General features: G+C 36.9%; 1 protein-coding gene across 4 annotated transcripts in view; it reads left to right on the top strand.

The window, feature by feature from the left end:
- Positions 1 to 24,723, top strand: part of LOC149778344 (disabled homolog 2-interacting protein-like) — a 377,099-nt gene that overhangs the window by 68,557 nt on the left and 283,819 nt on the right. Inside the window, exon 1 of one of the 4 annotated variants that reach the window (XM_089939161.1) lies at positions 19,709 to 20,544. The exons of the other annotated variants lie outside the window; for them this stretch is intronic. Coding sequence (XP_089795287.1) covers positions 20,502 to 20,544 — 43 coding nt within the window. The 5' untranslated portion in view covers positions 19,709 to 20,501. Of the gene's footprint in view, positions 1 to 19,708; positions 20,545 to 24,723 lie in introns of those variants that run through there. 4 annotated transcript variants of the gene reach the window in all.

Below are 24,723 nucleotides of genomic sequence, written 5' to 3'. Positions count from 1 at the left end.
TCTGGAAACGCTAGCGTTTCTCTGGAAATGCAAAGCATTTCTCTGGAAGTCAAAGGGGTTTCTCGTGCATTTAAAAATATAAAAATATATAATAATATGAATCACGAAAATATAAATACCATACTTGTTGAAATTAAAGAATTACAACAGCGAGGTTTTAATATTTTACTAGACACTGAAACAATTATGTCAGATTTTGAATCCTTGAATGAGCTATCACGGTCCGGGAAGAACAATCTCCCTGCCAGATATAGGTTCATTAAGGGTTTGCAAGATCGCATTTACAGATCACTTGCCACGATAACGTCCAATCAGGTATCTGAATTTATTCCACTGTGCCGTGCAGTTGAGAAGATCAGGCTTGGATTGTCATCCGAGTATGAGACTCGAAAATTAATTAACACCAGGGTGAGACTGTTAAAAGGTTATATAAAGAACGGAAACTCAAAGAGTTTCTTAGACACGGAAATGCCTACTAGTATTTGTGACGCCCAAGTATAAATACCGCAGCGTGTGACTCACAGCACAAAGTAGAACCTGAGAACGCTAGCCCCGCTTGGAGTTGAGAAATTCAAAGGTAAAAAAAAAGTGTATTATTTTTTTTTTGCCTTGGAATTTCTCAACTCAATGAGTGTTCAGGATTTGCTTGAGCGTTTCTGCATCAATACAACAATGAGAATAGTTCATAATCTGTTCTCGTTGACACCAAGCTGTGATCATATGATTTTGCTGTAACTGCGTCAATTGTGACCGAGTTAACAAGAAGTCTTCGTCGCCGTACACGTCAACGATTATTCGAACGGGGAAATACTGTCCCGAGAAACTCTTTGAGTTGAGAAACTCTTTTGAGTTTCCAAATGCGGTTTTTATTGCCTCGTAAAGAATTTGCTTATCATGAATATGAACTCGTGCATGAATGTATTCATACATTATACACAACCGTTTTTTTTAAATGCGTGCTAGGACTTCACCAGTAAGTTTATACTAACAGTCTCGCCACGCAGGTCCAACAAATTCCCCCGTTGGTCGGCAAGTTTGAAATTTATCGTTGACAACCACGAGTTATGACACCGTAGATAGACCACATTGATTGGTTCTTGCACAATCAGAAAACCAGGGGGGTCTTTTGGTGTGAACGTATACAGAATAAACCCCTGTTGTGCCGTCGTTGTGTCAGCGCCAGCGCTGTAACTGCCATCGATGACGTCACATACAAGATTGACCGCGATAACATCTGTGATCGAAACGATCCCCGGTGAGATGTGTCTGCCATCGGCGGATGTACTGTTGTCGTGTCTTAAAATAACAGGTTGTGGTTTTGTTCGCGTGTACGCGGCAAGAATATCTTCGAAAGATTCCGCGATGAGATCCTGGACTGATTTTCTCAGCGTGGGCGCGTTATATCCAGGAAGTGTAAATTCTGAAATCTTCTCCACGGAAGTACCATACAGGGCTGCAAATTTTTTTCCTTTGTTCGGATCATCCAGAAATTTTTGAATTACTTTTTGATTTATAATTTCCATCACGGATGCGAGTTTGTTTAGTTTTTCTATGGTTGTGATAATGTCACCGCGTGGTCTTGTTATATCAGAAATATAATCTTGGAAATATCCCCGCAACAGTTCTAGCTGTTTTTGATGCATTTGTTTGATCGGAACAAATAACTCAGATTCTATCGTGGATACATGTAAAATGAAGAGAGAGTTGGGATACCCGCCTCCGCGGAATTCTAAACCCAAATCGTCTTCGAAAATTGAATTGAATTGAACTTCTTCTATTAGTGGTTGATGTCGAATTAAAACAAAATTGTCGCTGCCGACGCTGGCGACAAGGTCGTGTACTTCTTCTTTCGTGGTCTCGAAATCCGACTTCAGTGGCAGTTCCGGACCCGGTTCAACCCCGGGTCGTTCTTTTGGCCATCCTAATACGGCCCTGATTGAGCTGTTATAAATATCCACGGCGTATCCTGGCGTTGAGATTTCAATGACCGCAGACAGCGTTGGTTCATGAGCTGTTATAGATATTTTGGCTTCCTTGCCGGTGATTCGTTTTATTTGGCGTTGTATCTCATTGTTGATTTCTTCGATCTGATAACTCCCAGTGGGTAGCGTAATTGTATTCCAGTCAAGTTCGTCAGAGTCGGCTTTGGTTTTCCACGAAAACACAAACGAATTATTTGGCTGCTGACCACCAAATGATGCCGCTCTGACATTAGGCCAGCTGTGATACACACTGAGCTTTGCTAATGCGATTTCACTCACACGAATTGGAGTTGGAAAATTAATGCTGAATTCTGGCTTCGTCGAACTTGCTGAGATCATTGTGGTCCTTACCGGTGTTGTGTTTGTGACTATTTGCTGAAGCAGTTCTTGTGACATTATTTATTTGTTTAGTTTTCAAATAGTCATTGTACGCATCTGACATTAGTTTGAATTCAGAATCTGATATCAACGCAGCATCGCTACTTTGCACGTCTAACGATGATGATATCAGCGATGATAATTTCTGATATGCGGTCGTGGCTGTATTTAATTTTGTCGTGTAATCGTGTAATTTTGTGTTAGCACACGAGGATATTTTTTTTGCTATGATGCCGAAAACTCCTGCCGTGGTTGTGGTCGCACAAACAGAGATCGTGGCAGCGACTACTGCTGTTACCGGAGTGACCGCTGATAGTATTACTCCCGCGGATGCAACAACGGCAGATACTGAATAAACCATAATATCCAGCACTGTTATGCGGCGCTTGTATTTTTTTACTTTTTGACTGGTTACTTCGATGACAGTTTTTAACTCAGATTGCCACTCACGGACTTGATTGTATCGATATTGTTGAGCATCTGGCGTCGTTGACATTTATTTAAAAATCGCTGCCGATTTTCAATTACGCGGTAACCAATTGAGGTGTTGCAGCGACGAATTCCAAACACCACCAGTAAGATGTTGCTGTTAAACTATCGTCGTCGGCTTCAAGCATAAATGTTTCCTCGGTTCCGCTGTTTAGTATTACGGTTACAACCCCGGAATACTTATCGGTGGAATGTCTCCAAGGATATGTTGTGAAGATTTCAAATTTAGCGGCTGAAAACACAGACAACCTGTAAACACCGGTGGCTGTTGCTGTATATTTGATAGTGTTATTTTGTCGTGACCATGTTGCGAATCCCGATGATACCGTGAATACGATGTTGGTGATATGCCCTGGAGTAACTCCAGTGGGAACTTTAATCAAACTGGTTTTGTTAACGATCTCAGGAATTCCCGATACAATATCCTGCTGTGTTTGTTTGATCGTGTTAATGTCGGTCTTGATTTCAACGAGTTTCACATCGGCGACTGGAGGAGTCCCAAAGAACTTATCCACGGTCTCACCAGTTTTTTGAAAGTTTCTTTGGAGTCTTTTAAACCCGTTCACGTGAACATCATACTCTGACCGCAGCGTATTTAGTTTACCGTTGATGATGTCCACGTATTGTTTGTTTGACGCATCCTGGTCGGATTCGGGATTCGCTAACGCGGTTATTTTGTTGCCGCTCATGCTGAGTTCGCCTGTCATCGTGTCACCGGCTTTTTTCACACATTTATCAACACCTTTATCAATACTGTCTTTGATGCTTGCGATTGATATATTCGAGTCCTTGATCCGGCCGCCATCACTAAATGCAGCGAAGTTATCCTTGGTAGCTCCAAGAACTCTGCGAATTATATCATTCCACTTAATGTTGCTCGTTCTTAGTTTTCCTTGCCTGTCTTGGAAAATAGCAACTTCATCTGGGTCAACTCCGGCTAGATTCAAAAGATTATCGACTTCATCTCGGGTCGCATATTTTGAGAGATCAGCATCTGTGCTTGGTTTACCTCTTCGTGTGAAAGGTCTTCCGTAAATATCCACCATTATTCTTATTGCTGTTTTTTAAATGCGAGCATGAAAATGCTAAGCATTTCTCGATGCGGTATATTCATACACTACTTTATGAGGAGGAGTTGATGGATTTCTTGAGATTGCATCAAGAACATTTAAGACCTCGTTCCCACAAATGGGCGGATCAATTAATGTTTGTGTTGGTAGCGTCGACTGCCACACTGGAATTGGAAATCCGAAGGATTTCTTGGAGAATCTGCTGTTGAGAGTGCGAGGCACTCCGCGGACATACCTGAGAAACTCAACTGGCGGTGCTAAACCGTACGAATCAAAATAGATAATTCCACGTGGATCGATCGCGTAAGCAACCCAGTGAGTTCCCGGACCGTCTTTGTTGTCGAGATTGATAATGCCAGTTTCTGGATTATTCGGTTGTTGCGGTAATTGATCTCGCATAAATACTCCTCTGAAATGTTTTACACGCAATTTTTTAACAGCATCGAGTAAATCAAAATTAGAAGCTGGAAGCTTCAACATCGGGGACACTTTATGTTTCGGCGTTAGAAATTTTTTGGATACCATGATGCGGGAGTTCCCGGTAGTCTTAGCCCTGATCCGCGAGCGGATCTCCCCTTTTTTTTGTACCCCTGTCCGGTTGTTTTCTTTAGTGCCATTCCAGCTGCGGCAAGAGCTGGTGCAACAAGACCTAATATGCGTGCTCGCGTTGCGGGGGAATTTGATGACGATGAAGCTAAAAGTGCCGGAAGGGCCGCAAGTGGTAATATACCACCCGTTGTCGTGCCCCGTTTGCTATATCGCCCCCCGGTTGCCTTCTTTAGTGCCATTCCAGCTGCGGTTCCAACTGCACCAAGTGCTGCGGCTTTTGCTACGGCTGGTGCTGCCGCGGCAATCAACGCCGGTATTGCTGCGAGAAGAGGAAATATTCCACCGGTTTTAGTCATGTCCGCGATAGCTGCAGCAGAGAAATCAAGTCGGACACCGGTTTTTGCTGTTAGTGCCTTATTAAAATGTTTAATCTGAGTATTAGTCAACGACAGCTTGTTTGGACCACCAGTAATCTGATCTCGTTTTAGTGTTATTGATGTCCCGCACGTGCTAGCGTGTTTCGATTGCAATTTCTTCGTTTGACCGGAAGTCAAGGTGACATTAACGTGACTGTATGACATTATATTTCAGAAACTAATCTAATTGTTACATGTTTTCTACTGGAGCGTCAATAACTCTCATTCGTCCGCCAACACCTTCAAGTAGCATTGCTTTATCGGAGAGTATAACCGCGACAGCTCTAAAACCATCAACGGGAAACTCACCAACGTTAGCCTTGAAGTGTATATCAACGACAGATTGTCTTGTTAGATCCAAATGTTCCAGCGAAAAGTAATAAATCGGATACAGCGTTGTAAAATCCAGTTGTGATATCTGCAACCCGGTATCAATATTTTGGTCACGTCCCATAAATGTCATCAAACGATGATACGCACGCGCGACCTGATTGTTTGTATAATCTATCAGTATGTCCTCAGATGGTTCTTGATGCCCGTTTATTCGCAGCGAAACCTCAGAGACATTAAGTTTGTCAAATATCATATTACTTTGTAGTTGGGAATTCAACCTCGCATTTTGCTGGAGTGCAACAAAAATATGTCGCGGCGCTGATATTCCCTGTTGTGATGATATATGCCACGTAAACTGCCCGAGACCGGCACCTTGAATGGAATCTGTTGATGTTGTTAACCACGATATCAGTGATTTACCGCCTGTGTCCATGAAAGAGAGTAACCGTTGCTCTTCAGTGATCGATGGGGACATCACTGGCATCCACAAAGCAAGCTTGAATAATATTACTTTACCGCCAGCAACACCGTCTTCTCGCCAGATGGCGTCAACGTCATCACTTTTTCGGTTAAGTACAACTGTATGATTGACTCCAAAAATAACCTTTCTGACATGTCTGCAAAATCCAAAGATGTGAGACAGTGGAATTGCGCATGAAAATCTCCTACGTTCACCTGATAACATTAATTTACGTGTAGCAAAACCTAAATTGTAATTAGGGTTGGGAAATGATAAATTTTCTACTGTATCAACAGCAACAGGAGGAACAGCACGGTTGGTTGGTTGTCTCATAATGCTAGATCTGTGATCAGGATGATCAGAATTATCCTTAGCGAACATCATAGTCGGACCAGCTGATCTAGTGTAATCATCTGAGTATCTCGCTAATCCCAGGATTGTTGTAGCAACGTCAACATTATCCTGAATTATTTCAATTTCTCTTCCGTCAATGCTGTATGAAGCACTTTTGAACAGCGCCATGATACCGTTGTTAACAAAACCAACTCGAACATTAGCTCCGTATGGTGTATTAGCGACAACATCTGTTACAAGTTCACCCGTGACTTCAAGAAATGCTTCAGCGGGCAGGAAATATCTACTTGTATCCTGGACTCGTAATTCAATTCGTCCGCGTTGATTAGGTACTGTTGCCTCATAAGAATAATACTGATAATCGCGCACGGACTCATCTTTTAGTGTTGGTGCATCCATGTCGAACGCTGGATCAGATATACGTTTAAACATTTTATATAAAATTATTGTCTTCTAAAACGAAATCCGCTTCCTGATATCAGGCTTGTATTTATTTGTTCGGGTGTTTGGGTTACAAGCTCTGCAAGTTTTTGATTGGCAGCCTGATTTATTACTTTACTGACGTCCGCGGGCATAAGTTCAGTACTGGCCAGTTTCACCGGTGGCGGTTTTTTTGATCTACGAGTTAACCGTGACAGTCTGTCCTTGATTGACGCGAATGCTTTCCCGGCGAGATCACCAACAGATCCAAGGGCTTTATCCTTAATGACATCAATAGCTTTCATCGACAATTGTTTTGCAATCGGTAACACCTTAGGGGCTATTCTTGAAAACAAACCAGTAACTGTATCACCGAGACCATCTCCGTAGGTTGCTCTGTAGACTGGTAATCGTGAGTTCACTACGCGGACTGGTAACACGCTAGCGTGTCTGGGTTGAGAATTGTGCACGATCATTTTATTTAATTATTGTTTCTCTAACTAAATTTGCTAGTCGCTGTGGTAACCATCCGCGAGTTCATCAATGAGCCCCCGGTAGATGCTGATATCCATGATGCCACGCTGAAATAGTCGTTGACAGATATCTGCGGCTTCGTTTATTATTTCCGGAGAGTTGTTTCCGGCACGTCTTCCTCCGATGAGAACTTCCAACCGTGATACGTCATTGACGATATTATCAGGGCAAGTAATGTGACCACCAAGACCACTACCTGTAGCTCCAAAGAGGCCAAGATCTCCGAGAACATCACTGCCTTCATCTGGACGCTTCTCTGGTGGCGGTGAATAGGGAGGAGGAGATCCTTGTTGTCTACTTTTGTCAATTTTCTTCATTGCGCCTATAAGTGCTGAAAATTTTGAATCGTTAGATTTAACCGTTTTCTTGTCGTAGTATATACGATACACCCACTTAACAAAATTGTAATCAGCCGTGGACTTATATTTCTTGTTTAAAACTTTTTCTTTGTTGCGTAAACCCCCTAATATCAATTCAGGTAATTTTTCTTCTGGCGTATTTTTAAGGAATTTAATAAAACCCGGATCAAATCTCGCAGTTAGTTCAACAATTTCCTTTGCTGGTTGGGGTGTAGCAGCTTCGGAGACTTCAGCGACTTCAGCGACGGGTGGAGGCTGAGCTGCAACTATGTCAGCCGGAAGATCTTGTAAAATCTTTTTTGTTTGCTTCGTTCTTTTTGCTATTTTTTGAGTCAACGGGATAATACCCAACTTTTCTCTCTCCTCCTCTTTAATATCGCCCCATATTGCCTTTTCAGCGGCTGTTGCGGCTTTTTGTGTAGCTGTTGTAACGGGTTTAAATAATTCTTCCGCGCCAGCTGCAAATTCGATTTTTGCTTCTTGTCTTGCTTGTAATTTTTCTCTGACACTATCACGGACAGGAATAAATTTTTTAATTGCTTCGAGTCGTTCTCGTGCTAGTCTAGATGCGCGAGATTCGCCAATATTTGCCATTATTTATTTGTCCATGATTTAATTCCCCCGCATGGATTTGTGACAATAAATTTACACGACCCGCGGACACGATACCGTATCGGACTTGATACATTGTATGGTTAACATAAAAATGTTTTTCCTTGGAAATCTTCGACTTCTCACAGCAGCAGGGGGGCGCAAACTACACCTGATTTTTCGATGATACCTCACCGTGGAAATTATGTCGGATACGAGTCGGATTTATTGAAGTAACTCGCGTTATATCAGCGGAAATACAAAGCATTTTCAAGGACATTTTTTTTTGTCTCGTTTTCTGAATAAAAGTGTTATTTCATGGAAATAACGCTTCTATCGGGAATAGTTTCCGTGGATGGGGTATCTCGGAAAAGTATCTTGTAGGATTCGCCCCCCCTGCTGCTTTTGCTCCCATGGACAGCATTATAATGAGAAAGTGCTACATGTAGGATGCAAAGTGTAACGGTTAATTACTGACTGGTTTAGCGATAGTCTTTACAAATTTCAGAGCCAGCATTTTAAGGATTTCATATTTTTTACTTTTATGTAATTTTTTAACTTTTAATTTTTTTTACCATCTTTATCTTTCAGCTTTTATTTATTACTACTGATACTTCATGTTTATCTTTCCTTAGAAGAATTTATGTTTGCAAAGATATTTTTGAAATTTTATACTGTTTACCTTTTTAGATCTTTACTTTCAAGCAGCACCATATATAGCTGGTATTGTACCAATCTGCATTTAAGCCCTAATGCATACATGCATAAAAATGTTGGAGAAAAAATTTAAATTTGAATCAAATTAAAGCAACCATAAACCATATATTCTGAGCAAATGTTCATTCTGATTTCATCACATATTCCCCAAATAGCAAACAATTGTCATAATTCATGGACCAGTGGATCAAAATTATATCCATTTATGCAGATATTGGAGCAAGTACAATAAAATCTGTTATGAGCAACCTCTGTATGAGCGACCACATGTCATTTCCTACCACAGTCATAATGCATGGATCGATTTTATTATATAAATGTTCTGCTGAATGTGACCAGCAGCTTCAATGTCTTGGCAAAATATGCACTTTTACACTGTTGTGATTAACTTCATTGCAGATTTAGGGATAAACTCCACCAAACTTTATTTAATCCAATGACTGCTTACATGTGCTATAAAAATAAAAAAAGAGACTTGCTACCGGTATCTGAGATTGTGTGGGTACGCTTATAGTGTTTCATATTTTCTATTGCAAACCAGACTAAAGTACCTGTTGAGTATTCCAGCACTTAGCCGGGTTCCCAGCCTTATAGTAGCGGAACTTTCATAGCTTAGCTGCCAATATGTATGAGTAGGACCCAGTATCCAGCTCTATGAATGACCATATCACAGGAACAGAGACAGACACCACTGACCTTTACGTAATCATTTGTAACAACGATCGCTTGAATACTAAAGATTGTTCTGATCAAAAACATGCATGAAAAGAACAAAAAAAAAAGATTCTGGCTACCAGTTTGTATATAGTGACAGATGGTACAGTCCATAAACCAGGCTAATGTACATGTCGCGAATAAGCCATTGTAGTGTCAAAATTAAGGACTCATGGTACTAATTCAGTTCCTATGGTAAACCTATGCAAACACCATGCTATTAAAGATTCGATAACTTAAAATTTTTGAGTGCTCATGATCAATCCTATATTTATCAGTATAGATGAAACCTGGATGTCATCTTCTGTGTAGAGGAAAGGATATGAGCCATGGTATTTTCTAGACCTGCATGTGTTTAAAACATGTGCTTTCAATTCCGCACCAAAGAGTCAGGTGCTAATTTTAGTAATGAGTGTTCCAAACTTACGACTGTTACTGGACTGAAATTCCATCAATAAAACAATGTCTCTATTTTTTTCACTTACAACTAGGATAAGCTCTCAAAAGATTCTTTTTCTTACAACATGACTTAAATTATTAACCAATCCTGGTCAGCCTAACCCATATATACTCTATTTGATGTTCACCCATTTCCAGGCTGGTTCCTATTTTTCCATACCATTAGTACCGTGTGTCCGTAAGGTACTAGGTACTGGTCACGTATTTTGTTGTCTTTAGAGTTAATCTGTATTGCATATAGCTGAATAAGGTTTGTCTATTAAACCAGCAAGTGAGAATCGTTTGAGGGTTTCAATTGATAGTTTTAAAGGCTTGTGATGTTGTTGTTTTTTTTTACCCCGATGTTACTGTGATCACAGGGGCTCGTATCGTTGCTTAAAATTGACCTGTCATACATGTACTATATAATAAATATTATTATATAGTACATGTATGACAGGTCAACTTTAAGCAACAATACTAGTTCCTGTGACTGTGATTACATGCCAGTTATCAAGCTGTTGTCTATTCAAGTTGGTGCAACTTGGTTGCACACTTTGTTTATAGAGTTAATCCCTGCATATCTTCTTTGAATTAAGCCATTGACTTCTGTCTATGAGTAAATGATTCTGTTTCTGGATGAGATAACTGTTTTCTTTTTTATTTCATTAACTGTTAGACATGAAATGCACATGTATAGATTTGTCATATTTTTCTAAAGCTTTCTCAAAACCGTCTTGAGAGTCGATATTACAACTGAGCACTCATAATGTTAACACCTAGTACCTAAATAACAGTGGAAGAACCTCCAACTAAAACGAGAACAATTTTAACGCTGTGGAAAATAATTATTTTAACTGAAAGAAGTGAAAAAGAGAAAACCACTGACAAAGTAGTTTTTTAAATGTCAGTAAAACAAATTCAGGGTGTTATAAATGAAAAGGAGTAAATCAGGAATGATTTCATATGCTAATACATGTACATGTGCTCTTCAAATGTAAATATGATTTCATGTTTAATGATAGAAGTATATTTTTATTACTTTATAATTGTTTTCAGATGAATGCTTACAATATTTTAGCAAGAACTATTAATACAGAGTAGAATATATGCACAGTGATTGTGGTTTTCTTTAAATTGTGCTGAAACTGGACCTTGGAAATGGTCTTTTTGTATAAACCTGTTATGAGAGACCACCTGTCTTAAGAGACCATTTTTTGTTGGCAGAAGGGGTGGTATCTCATAACAGGTTTTACTGTGTGTGCTTAACTTTATGCCAAAAATACACCTGAAGCTATTGTTGTTGTAAGGTACAGGTTTGTTTTGTAAGTTCATCATAAAGATGGATGCTTTCATCTCCCCTTTGCAATAGATTAAATTTGCCTATACACAGTAGTTGGCAGTGCATCAAGAAATAAGGTATATGTGCATGTAAAACACGATTTCTTTCCAATTATTAATACAGACTTTTCTACCTGTGTACATAGCCCACAAACTTTGAATTGCATGTTGCGCAGTATATTGATCTTAGAATGTATTCTTTGTCACTGAAACTTCAAATAAATTGTGTAAACTAATGTTTTGTTAACTATACTTGATTCAGGGTCAACATAGAATATGTGCATGAATAAATAATTAGCAAAGAATATGTAAAGGGTTTATAACTTACAGGGCATACATTAATATATTAATAAATGAATCAATGGAATGGCATGTAAGGATTCTTCACAGTTTTCAGTGGTGTCTTGTGCATAGTAGCATTATGTTAAATTCGAGATCAGTTTGGTTGAATGCTGTTTTGTTGTGCCTGATCTTATGTAACTGCACACCTAATGGGGGAAATTTTCTTGTACACATTTAATTCAATATGAAGTCTTTAATTCTACTTCCTGACTCCCTGATTGACTAAAGGACTCATTGGCTCCCTGCAGTGTAGTTCTGTAATCATATTATGGAAATATATCCACTTTCCATTCACTCTCTTTGCAAAATTTAGTGTACCAGAAATTCAAAAATTATAAATTAATTGGGAAATTACTATCCAATATTTCCTTGTGATCAATATTTTAAATTACACTGTAATTACTTAACTCTATTTTATGCACTTTACACATTGCTACAAAGTTTGAAACAGTTGGTCAACAATCTAAAGATTTGGCTGTACAAAGTCAGAAATGTTCCCATCTGTATATGGTATACAGCAAACTTGGTTGTTTCTCCTTAACTATCAACATTAAAAGTTGTATAATAAACAATTGCGTTAAAGTGGTTAGTTGTTATGAAGGAAAATTATATTATTATGTGTAAATTGACAATAAATGATTACTTGAAGTAAAATCAGTATTAGAAAATGTTGGGTTAAGTTACATATGGTGAAATCAAAGTTTTTTGTCATTTAAATGGTTAACAAATTTGGTAGAACAATGACTAAAACATCAATACATACAAGCTTGGGCAGCTAACATCAATATGTCATTTAAAGGTCTAAATTACCGGTTATTTAAAACAACAGTAATTTGGATATAGCAAAGATCTGTTTCTTATTACCCAAAAATATATCTAAAACTTTAATTAAGTTTATAACTGCAAATTATAGGTTTCCTGCTGAAACTGGTAGGTGGGCTAAAGTTCTCTATTATAAAAAATACTGCAGACTTTGTCGGTCTCAAGAAATATGGGATCAGTGTCACTATCTTCTATCTTGTTCTTATTTTCGTGATGAAAATGTATACCTTACTTTTACACTTCCAGGACAACATTGATAAATATAATCAGTTAATGAATACAGGTATTTTATGACTCTTAAAAATATTTGCAGGGTTTTAGATTATGTTTTTCAAATATTGTTTGCCCTGTTCAGCATTATGTAATATCATCACACACACACACACACATACATACATACATATATATATATATATATATATATATATATATATATATATATATATATATATATATATGCATGTTCCTTTTCTTATATACACCTGATATGTTGTAATTTTTACATCTTGAGTGTATTAAAGTCTTGTCTTCTCATGTCTTGTCTTGTCAAACAGACTATCAGTGATTTATTGTAAGTCTATCAATACAAAATTCTCCACCAATAATAGGTTTCTCTGTTTCAGTTGCTTGCAAGTCTGGATGCAACATCACCCTCTGGGCTAATTACCACCATATTTAACAGGGATTGCTGCTACTAACAGCAAACACATATGCACCAATCTATCACAGCCAAATGACAATTCATTTTATCAAGAGAATTATATTCAAATTTAAGGTCTCCTCTAAGACAGACAACTACATTACCACATGAAATAATTAAATTTAACACTATGATAGATGTATCTAGCATAAACTTGTTGCAGCTTGAGTATGTGGATGCAGGTTTCACACAACTTTTTTGTTCAATTCCTTCAAATCTTAACTCGTGGACATGGATTTTTGTCATGAAAAAAGAAAAATATACACCTCCTACTTTTCTTTATTGCATGTCCATACATTTCTTTGAGTTAATAAAGGTGATAAAAGCTATAAGATCCCAGTTAATATCCATTTTTGGTAATTAAAACATTCAGGGTTTCTGGCAGATTGACAAGATGTAAAGTCTTCAATGGCTGCTGGTGTTATGTATCTTTTAGGTTCAAGGCACATGTACAATGATGCAGATTTAATTATTTTAAGGTTGAATTAATGACAGAAGGGACTAAATTTATGTAAAATCATTTGTTGTATAGTTCATGAATTATTATATAAAAATTAAAACTAAGTGAAAAAAGTTGCAATTATTATTATAATGCAGGTAGATAATAAGTGTATGCAAGTAGGTATTTACAAACTTTATAAAGTCATCTAATGTCCAGGACAAGCTGATGGGAAAATTGAACTTGCCCATGGGAAAGTTGAGCCACCCCAGTCATATACATGAATAAAACAAACTATAAAGTTAAGGACATCCATTTGTTATATGGCACCTTTGGTTCAGTTATCATTATCTGTGAGATTTGTTGCCCACAGTGTTATTGCCAGCATCAAGTAAATAATAAAATATGAAGTTAATGGACAGATTAACTGAGCTCTGAGCAGATATATAGAATAGAACAACATGAGCCTGGTATGTAAAATATAACAATTTAATGAATTACATAAACAAAATTAAATTAACATGGCATTTGTAGGATACACTTAGAGAAAAAGATTGTCTTAGGAATTTAATTTCAAAATTTATAAGAAATATGATTTGCCAGTTATGTTATACCAGTAAAACAAATTCATCCTTGGATGAAGTGTATGATCAAACTCATTTTGCTCAGCATGTCTGCATTACCTGTTTTTTTCTGGTTCTCTCAAAATCAATGTTGGTGACAGGTCAGAGTCACCATATTCCTTTTTCTCTTCTCTCTAATTATCCAGCCTCTTCCAGCTCATCAACCTTACTTGGTTGTCTGCTCTCTTTTTGCACTGTGTGGTGCACATATGGAACTATTTTTTCTCCATGTGTCTTCTGAAACTTGCTTTCTTTCTATGAAGCAGAATCTCTCTTTTCCATGTCCCTCAACTTACTGACAACTGTCCCTTGGACAATTTAATGAGAAATACGTTTTGTTATTTCCTGGAGGTAAAAAGTCTTGGCTTACCACAGAAACTTGAACTGACTACTGTTGTGAGGGAAATTACTTAAAACCTTGAATTTCATCTGGGAATCCCATCCCCCTAATTAGCTTAGCCAGACAGGATTAGTTTTATCTAACCGCAAAAAATTTAACAAGGACATAAAAGTTAGAATAATTGTCTCAATTTCATCTGTATTTCTAACTTGTCTGGAAAAACTCATTTTTGACACTGAATATTTCAAATGGCACATATTTTCTCTGGTTTGTCTCTGGGCCTGTCCCAGGAGTTGGGCAAGTGGATTTGATAATCCCCGATTTTAAGTTAAGCTATTTCCCGTGAACCACATATTCAAGCATGTTCAATTTTTTCACAGGTTATGTAAGTACTTAATGCAAAGTTTGTTGTTGTTGAGTTTAATTATAGTGGCATGTGCACAATTGTGCATGTACCACTTTTTTCTGACTGCACTGCAGCCTGCTAGTTTTTCCTGGGGGAGGGAATGGTGCCACCTCCCCCAGGCTTTTATGGGTTCAAGAAACCTGATAGTTTGGCCTCGATCTGTGGGTCCATAAAGGTCCCTTACAGTTGAATGGTTGGCTGTCATTAGTGGGAAGGAGAACTCAGGAATGGTCCTGGTTGCTTCACGTCGCAGGTTTCTTGTTGCATTTGCCTGGTGTTTCTTGCTTTTTTTTTCTGCTTTTTTTTCCAAAATGTTCTAAAAAGGGTGTGTGTTCAATGCTGTTTATAGAGGTTGTTAGGAGAAATCATGTATGAAGAGAAAGTTTGTTACATTAAGGTAAGTGTCCACGTAAAAGATGTTAGTACAGTACAGATAATAAAGTTAAGGTGGAATAATGTTAGAGCAAATTAGATTATGTCATTTTTTTAGCACTGCTAGTGTATTAAGTGTGTTGTTTTTGTTTTTGGGTTTAACACCATTTTCAATGCAAGGTAAGGCTATACATGGTGGTCAGTATAATTATTGGAGGAGGAACCTAGGAAAACCATGGGAAGCTACTGGCAATCTTTCTCACATACCGACACTTGTCTGAGCCCAAGGATTGAACCCACACAGAGGTGAGATGGCATTAATCAGTAAAGGTGAGCGCTTTGGCCCCAAGTACTTTGTGCTAGTTCCCTTAATCCTGTTAAAATGTTGGAAGATGGGGAACACAGCATACCCAGCCCATGGAATCCCAGGTAGAGCACTGAAGTATCTCATCTTGTAAATTTGAGCCTATCATTAGACAGGGCTTTATTAGATACAAAATTTGCCTCAATTTTGTAAAGTTTGGGGATGGGCGTGTAATGAAACTTGAGCATTTTGATCATCAGAGAAGCACATGTATTGTACACATCATGTTATGCTGTAATATATGGTACTTGAGTTGGCATTGTGAAGTGCTTGAGGGACAATAGTTTCCATTAACCTTCTGAATGGTTCTGAAATGCTTCTTCAGTCAGGCAAAACATGGAGCTAAATATGACATAGATTGCAGAGACATCTACATGGGTTTGATCAATGTAGGCATGAATTATTTGTTCTACACATGAACTATTATGCAGTATTTGTTTACATGGCAAGTAACAGTATATGTGCCTGAACTAATACATCATTAACAGTGGAATTGTTCTTGTGCCAGGTTTTAATACATCGTTGTTTATTTGATGCATTTTTTTGCATGTTATAGAACTGTAAACAGTTAGATTAGAAAGATTAATTCCGTTCAAAGTGTTGTGTATAATGTTTAATTTTGGATAATCTTTTTAATTGGAAGATAATTTGGATACAGAAGCATTCAAGTTATTGAGAATATCAATTTAGATTGTTGGATTTAACTAATTGTGGAATTTAATTCAAAATATGTTTTCTTTCCTGTGAAGGAACTTGAAGGAATAATGCAGATCAAGAGTGCTGTTTGTTACCTGTAGTTGTGGATAATCTGTTTATGTCTGGAAATATTAGGCTACAGTGGTATTTGAGAGTAGGTTTTATTTGTTCCTATTATTGAAGGAAAGAAATTTTTCATAAATGATTGGAATTCAGTTTTTATTGAATTTTACCAGAGTACAAGTTAAGTTGGTTTAACCTCACTGAATACATGAGAATATTTTTTATGTGTAGAGTTATGAGGTTGCTTTTTGTTTGGAATACTTAGAGGTAACCAGAATAATAAGCCAGTACTCTAATTTTCACAAAGAATGTTGGCTATCACTGGTAGAGAAGTTTTTAATTTATATCCATTGATTACACTTGAAATGCGACCTGGTCTAAGTGGTTAGAGCAGGGGTGGGCAAACTATGGCCTGTGGGCTGCATGCGGCCTGCCAAGGGTTTTCATGTGGCCTAGGAACAAGTCATCATTCGCACTGACTCTGTTTATGTTACTCTGTTTATCAAATAAATGTGCTTCTTTTGAAGTTTAAGTTTTCAAATATTAACAACATATTAACAACTGAAAATTAATTAGATGTTATTTAAAAAGACCTTTTGTTTTTGCTATTTCAAATATTAATTATTTTACTTAATGAACTATACGGCCCGCGACAAGGTGTACATTTGTGTATGTGGCACTTGCACTGGAAAGTTTGCCCACCTCTGGGTTAGAGCATCTGCTTTAGATGTGGGAGGTTGATAGTTTGAACCCTGGACGAGTCATACTAAAACTACAAGTAGTACGAAAATAGTAGCAACAGCTTTCTTGCTTTATTAAGAGGTTAGTGTTAGGACTGGTTGGCCTGGTGTCAGGATAATGTGACTGGGTGGGACATCATGCTACATGTCTGCGGCATGATGCCCCAGTGCTAGACATCACTATAAACTGCCACACTGCAGACATCATAGTGATATGACTGAAAAATTGTTAAAGCTATGTTAACACTCCAACTCTTAACTCACACACACACAATTTAAATGCTTTGTTTTCAAAGTGAAGTTATTGCAAGTTATATTTGTAATTTTTGTAAAACTTGGTAAGAACTTAGGTTGTCTAGACATTTTATAATTTCTTTGTTTGAAGTGTCAGATCCAAGAATTGTACTGTCATGGTACCTTTAGTACTAATTGGTTGCACAGTTTTGCCTTTTGACAAGCATTTCTGTTGCCAGCTCTTTTTCTTTTATGTAAAACATTGCCTGTTCATTATGGTAGTGTTAGTATTAGGTACTTTTTCTTTATTTTATTGTTATTTTCTTACTTTTTTCTTCTTTGATATTTGGAAAACAGATTTCAAATCTAGCATTTTGACCAGTTAAAATGAGATAATTTCGGGTGAAATCTTGCTACATAGTTATGACTGATCTTGTAGGAAAGAACGTTTGGACTTTATGGACCATGTCTAATGGAGTTGAACAACCTGGTTAGAATCAAAATCTGCATATACATGTAATGCATTGATGTGATAGACTCTTAACAAGTTTCATGTTGGGTGACTTTCGGAATGCCTGGTCCATATATTTTTGTGACCTGTGGATAATTGGGATAAAATGATCATTAAAAACATTATGTTCCAAGTGACATTTTTCACTTTCCTACATGTGAAAATTGCAACTTGATTGGTAACTTGCTTGGTAACTTGATTGGTAACTTGAGTGGTAACTTGATTGGTGAATTGATAGGTCAGTAGCACATGACATTGTATCTGTGACTGTCATATCTCCGATATTTTGAAGATCAGATTTAAATCATATTGTGGAATCTATTTTATAGTCTACAGTTAAAAAAACCAAAACATTGTACTTAAAGCAAAGCATAGAGTTTCAAAATAATACTTGATATACTGAACAGTAATTAGCTTTGATATAAATAGCCACAATTATCTCCTCAATGTTGCAACTGTGTAAACATCTGCTCATCAGATTATCTCCCTGGAAGTCTATTTCTGTGTAGTCAGAAAAATATCTTGATGAGTTATACAGAGATTCTACAACAGTTTATGTAGATCACAGCTTAAGGATTCTAGTTCCCGAGTAAGTGAGAACCTTTAGTACAAGAAAAATTGATACAGTGCTGCACATTGAGTGGGGGATTTCCTTTAATTTATGTCCCTCTAATCTTGACTCATGTGCACCCATTAGGTGAGCATTTTTTGCTGTTGCTTTTAAGGCAAACAATTATTTGTATGTTTTGATCAAGTTCCTATCAAAACAACATAGGCAATAACTCAAATCCAAAAAATAAAATGTGCATAGAAATCTTTAGAATGATGGAGATACTGAGAATTAATTGACCAGGATTCCAGGAGTCAAATCAGTCAATCAGATGATAAGTTAGTTTGATATTTTATTTTTAATGGTATAAATGAAATACTGTATATACTTTTAAATTGAGTCCATCTGCCAACTGCACAGACCCAGATCTTCTGTCTCATAATGCACTAGTGTCATGTCTGGCTTTATTTAGTTTGTTAGGAATTAAAAGTCAGTAGAACAAAACACTTGAACTCTTATCTGCCAGCAGAATAAGATTAGCAGATCCAGGTTTATGTTTTATACTGTTGGACTTGTACACAAGTATGTATGGTATGTACATATAATGCATATCCATTTTTCAAATCACACATAATTATCTTCAGAAGATTGAGATGATATTTTTCATGAGAGAATAGGATGACTTTTACCTTGAAAATTTAGGAAATAATGGAACAAATTTGATGTAGATCAGGTTGTGTCCTGTTGATTGGTGAAACATGATCAGTATTTCCTAACAAGGAGTGGTTAAAACAAGCAGTGCAGCATGTCAACAATAAGCAAGTAAATAAATAATTTAAATGATTAACAGTACAGTTGCAATGAGGTGTAATTTCTCAGCCTTAGGTGTTCGGGATAGGCATTGTTATAGGTAACTATGAGAGGTTTATACAAGGTTGCTATGACATTAGAGATGGAAAATCATTATTACAAGGAAACTATTTTGTTTTGAAACACATGACATAATGTTCCCATCAGGATGGGAAGTTGTCCAATTAATTATATATACCAGTGATACATTGTAGCCATTGTTTTATTGAGATTTTTTTTCTCATTTTTCCATTACAAAGGTTTTCTTGCTTTTGTTAAATTAACTAAGCTTTGAGTTTTGAATTTGTTTTTGTTTAAATGACATATGAGGGTGGTTAAGTCAGTGTTTTGGGATGGATTGGTGATGGTGTTTAGTAACTATCTTATGAGGGCTTGTGGTAGTTGTCTTCCCTGTAGCTAAAGAAATAACTTTGCTAGATCATATTCCCATCTACACACATTACCTATTACTGAAAGCCATTTTATAAAAGAGAGCAGTATTTTTCAGATGTTCTGGAGATAAGACCCACTGACCAGACCACCTTGAATGGGGTCATCTACCCCTATACAGCTTTTTACTAAAGGATCTTGTGTTAAGAAGGAAAAGGAGTACTCCTTAACAGTATACTTGTTTTGCTTGTGCATAACAAGCATGCAGACGTCTTTTATGAGAAATAGTGTAGACTGATCATCAACTAACTCTGTAATACTACATTCTAATTCTCATTCAGAATTTGTCATTTGAACTTTCTGGTTCAAAGTTTTTGTGTGATTTACTAGTGTGATTGAGACAGTTATTCCGTGTGGATATTTGTTGACTATGGGGAGATGTCCTTGTGATCATGTTTGCATACTATTAATGTTGATGTTGCTCTGGAAAAGTTAAATGTGGCATGAAAGAACACATTCATATATATGACAGAACACATTTTTTCTTGGCACTTATTGAGTCAGAGCAAAAGGTAACAGTGCAGTATATTCTGGGTAGGTACTTTTATTACCAACAAAAAAATTTCAAGGTGAATTGTTACCTCATCAGTAATGTTACCTTTACATTCATGGAAATTCTGGTTATGATGATACATATTATCTGTTGCCATTGTGATTTTCTGGACTGTAGCTGCATGCATGAGTGAAATGAGGTTATTCTGATATGTATACACAGAGACTGTTAGGCCTCTTACGCTAGAACAGACCTCTTCAGTTTTCTTCTTAACTCAAAGTGTTGTCATAGAGATTATATTCATTAGGATATCAGGATATAAACATTGACTTTTAATGACCAGAGGAATAACGTAAACATAGATGCCCAGAATGTTTCTACATCGCTCAAAGAAATACAGTTTTGGTAAGTACAGGAGTTTCAATCCTAATTTAGTACAGTTGTCACTGTCCTGAAGGACCACCCCCTTGACAAAATATGATGGTTATAACACTTTGTAATTAAAAAAATCCCTGCATTGAGAATCTGTTCTGTCTTAGAAGTAGCCTTACTTGTCATTCAAGACAGGCTTTACTGCAGTTACTTTCACATCAATTTAGGCTTACTCTTTGGTTATTTGCCATGTATTTCAATATATTTAAAGTAAAATAACTTTTATATTGTCATTTCTGTTTGAAGGCTCTATATACATTTTAGGATAGGTGAAAGTTAAATGCAAATTCAAGGAGCTTAGCCCTCAATCCAATTTGGTGTTCACCAGCCAGCCAGCATATCTAATAACTTATTATCAAAGTATTTGTACCTGAGGGTGGATCGATGACTGTTACTTCCACTGGTCATAGACTGAGAAGAGCTTATGGTATGGTCTGTTGTTTGTTGTCTGTTAGCACAAGTTTGTTGGGGGGGCCCCGAGTGGCCGAGTGGTCTAAAGTGCTCACTGTTCCGGATCACTGCCATCTCACCTCTGTCTGCATGGGTTCGAGTCCAAGGCTCGGCTAGCATGGGTACGTGGGAAAGCCTGCCAGTAGCTTCTCGTGGGTCAGTGGTTCTTCCGTGGGTTTTCCAGGGTTCTTCCTCCACCAGTTATACTGGCCGCCATGTATAGCCTATCTTGTGCTGAAAAATGGCGTTAAACCCTAGAACAGCAGCAACAGCAACAAGTTTGTTGTGACTACTCCTCCTAAACTGTTCAGAGGATTGCAATGAAACTTGAGTCCATTGTCTAGTTGGTCATATATGAAAATGGTGGAGATTTGATGTCCAATGTGGCCATCACAGTGGCCATCGTGAAAATCTTGTTATGGCTGCTCGTCCTGAATAAAATTGCTGTGGAGTTAATATACCAGAAGATTTCTTATGCTGTCTAGTTGGATGTAAATGATAATAGTGCTGATTTTGATGTCCAGTTTGGCCAACAGAGTGGCCATCTTGAAATTATTGTTATCTATGCTTCTTCTGAATGGATGGTCACATCAAAATGTGGTTTTTACTAAACATGTAATGATATTTAGTTGGTCCTAAATGATAATAGTGCTACACATACATTAACTATGCCTGTCAAAGTAACCATCTTGAAAATCTTGTTATCAGTATTTTATTCTGAGTGATTTTCACTGAAATTCGTCTTGTGATGTCTAGTTCATTGTATATTTAAATTTTGCTGGTTCAGCTTTCTATATGGCTGCCACAATGGCCTTCTTAACTGAACCTCCAGACCTGCCTCTAAATCCTTCCTTAATGTAAAGGTAACATGCAGACACTTTTTGTTGAGATATTACATGCCTTTTAATAGTACAATTCCTGATCTTTTTTTGCAATCTTCATGCAAGAATGGTATCCATTTTAGCGTGTGAATATTACAGGGCACCTACATTGATGAACATTTTATCTGTGGATGAATGTGTGTGTTTTAGAAATAAATAGAGGACATTGGCTAGAAATGACTGAATAACAGATATATTTCATCTCATGTGTGAACATACTTTAGCAAAGTTTCTTTCTATTTATGCTTAAACATATTGGCTAGCAATATGTATAACAAATTGATAGCAGATATCTTACTGGATCCTGTGCAGTGTCAGTGGTTTACTGTTTATGTTCTGCTGTGTTTTGAAAATATAAAACGTAACATAATTCTCCATCCCCATTCAAAGTAAAATAGCATATTAAGATTTTTTTGTGTGCACCATGTTGGATTTTAACTTGCTTCATCAATAACGGGATGCAGCCATACTTACCACTGTAGTATGCAAGCATCCTATAATAACTTCAAACTTTCTTGGTTATAATGTTATCATTGTCTATTCACAGGCAGTGAGACAATATATTTTTTCAATCCAGTGAATTATCAAAATTATTTCTCTCAGAAAATCCAGTAATTCACAGCCTAACAGATAAATCTTCAGCATACTTATTTCTTCAACATGATTTGATTAAAAAATATTTCAAGGTATTTGAGGTGCAGAAATTTAAAATGGTACTGCTAATAATCCAGTATGTCTGCTACAGTGGCTGTCTTGAAAATCTTGTCATTGTTATTCCTCAGTGGATGGTCATATCAGCATGGGTTTTCTTTAAAAGACTTTCTGATGAAGTTTAGTTGATCCTAAATGAAAATGGTGCCAATATGATGTTCAGTATGGCCACCATGGCAGCCATTTTGAAAATCATTTTGTCTCTACTCCACCTGAATGGAAGGTCTTATCTACATTGGGATTCAGTATAAGACATCTTATGAAGTCTAGTTGATTTTAGATTAAAATGGCACTTCTTGGGAAGCAAATATATATGACTGCCTCATTGGCCATCTTGAAAATCTTTTTATTGCTATTCCTCTTGAATGGAAAAAGATATCAAAATGAGGTTTTGGATGAATTTTTTTCTTCTGATGTCTACTTGGTTCCAAAGAAAATGGTGATGATCTGACATCCATTATGTCCACCATGGCAACCATCATACTTGGACAGAGCATCATTTTTGACATGGTTATTTCATAGGAAGACTTCTATTTGGTCCCAAATGACCATTTTGCCAATGTGGCCTCCATTTAGGCAACTTCAGTTGTCATCTGGAAATCTTGTTATTGCTACTCCTAGATGGATGGTCAAATTATCATTTTGTTTTCAGCTGAAGACATCTTGTGATGTCTGGTTGGTCATATATGAAAATGGTGTCAGTATGACATCCATTATGGCAACATGACTGCTAGCTTGAAAAGCTTTTTATCACTAGGCCTCCTAAATGGAAAATCATATTGACATGGGGTTTTCACCAGAAGACTTCTTATGGTGTCTATAGTTGGGCCTAAATAAAAATGATGCTGATCTGACATCAATATAGCCACCATGGTGACCATCTTGAAAAATTTATTATTCTGCTCCTCAGTGGATGGTAAAATTCACATTGGTTTTTCAAAAAAAGACCTCTAATCATGCCTGGTTGGTCCAGTATGAAAGTGTTATTGATCTTACATTCAGTATAGCCACCAGAGTGGTCAATTTGAACATCTTATTGCTAAGAAGGTATCCAAGATAGTTTAATTTATCAGCAGTTAAAAAGAAGATATGGTCTATCTTTAATTCCTTGAAATTTGTTTTGTTCATTAGAGCATCATCCCTTTGATAGACTGTAAGAGTATATCTGATTAACTTTAACTACCTTCTCATATACTTATTTATTATTAGATTCTTTGTTGTACAGAATTATCAAAATTTTGTTCTTATTTGTTTCCCTGTTCGCTTCCAAATCCAGAACAGTTTTTGACCTAGGGCACGATGATGTAACATGCTCAGAGATTGTGACATCAAGGATGGATTTCACTAAAAATACTTGAATCTTAACTTAAATTTAAGTCCCAAATGCCTTATGGCTTGACATCAATTTAAGTTCCAAATCCACTTAAGGAGCTGGAGTTGCTCAGTGGTTAGCATGCTAGATTTGCACCCAAAAGGATGCAGGCTCAAATCCAACTTAAATTCGGATCATCAGTCCTGGTTGGCTATCATGGCACATTCATGGGCAAAGAACATTAATACAGTTTGCTTGCCACTAAATAACCTATTGTGATACTTGTGCTGTACAATATAAAAACAATCCAAACCTATTCTGAATTGCTGAAATTTAAATCTTACATAAAATTTACAAATGATTTTTTAAATCCAAACTTAATTTATGATTTATGTTGGTAAATTGAGTCTGTATTATATATGGTAATATTTAAGTTTGACTTAAAATTGATCAATGAAATGAGTAAAGTCCAGATGTATATTCCAACATATATTGGTGAAAGGCCCGGTTTTGGAGATCAGAAAAACTTGAACTTGAGTTGTAAAATTGGCCAGTCAGAAATGGTCTTCCAAAAGTAAAATCTCTTTCAGTTGTTTGATCACAAATTTCATGCACACACAAACTTAAGCTCAAGCGTTTTATGATTTCCAGGCCAAATCTCAGATGCAGATTTTTTACTGGTTATCATGCAGTCTCGTCATTTATCAGTCTGAAAGTTAACTAAGTAAAAGGAAAGTAAAATTGAATAAACAAATACTAAGACTGGAATGAAGAATACAAAGTAATTGTTAATAAAAC

The sequence above is a fragment of the Sinohyriopsis cumingii genome, chromosome 17 (genome assembly GCF_028554795.1).
Source record: "Sinohyriopsis cumingii isolate HCF-2022 chromosome 17, ASM2855479v2, whole genome shotgun sequence".
NCBI lineage: Eukaryota > Metazoa > Mollusca > Bivalvia > Unionida > Unionidae > Sinohyriopsis > Sinohyriopsis cumingii.
The sequence above is the reverse complement of the archived record's forward strand: the minus strand, read 5'-3'. Positions and strand labels throughout refer to the sequence as shown.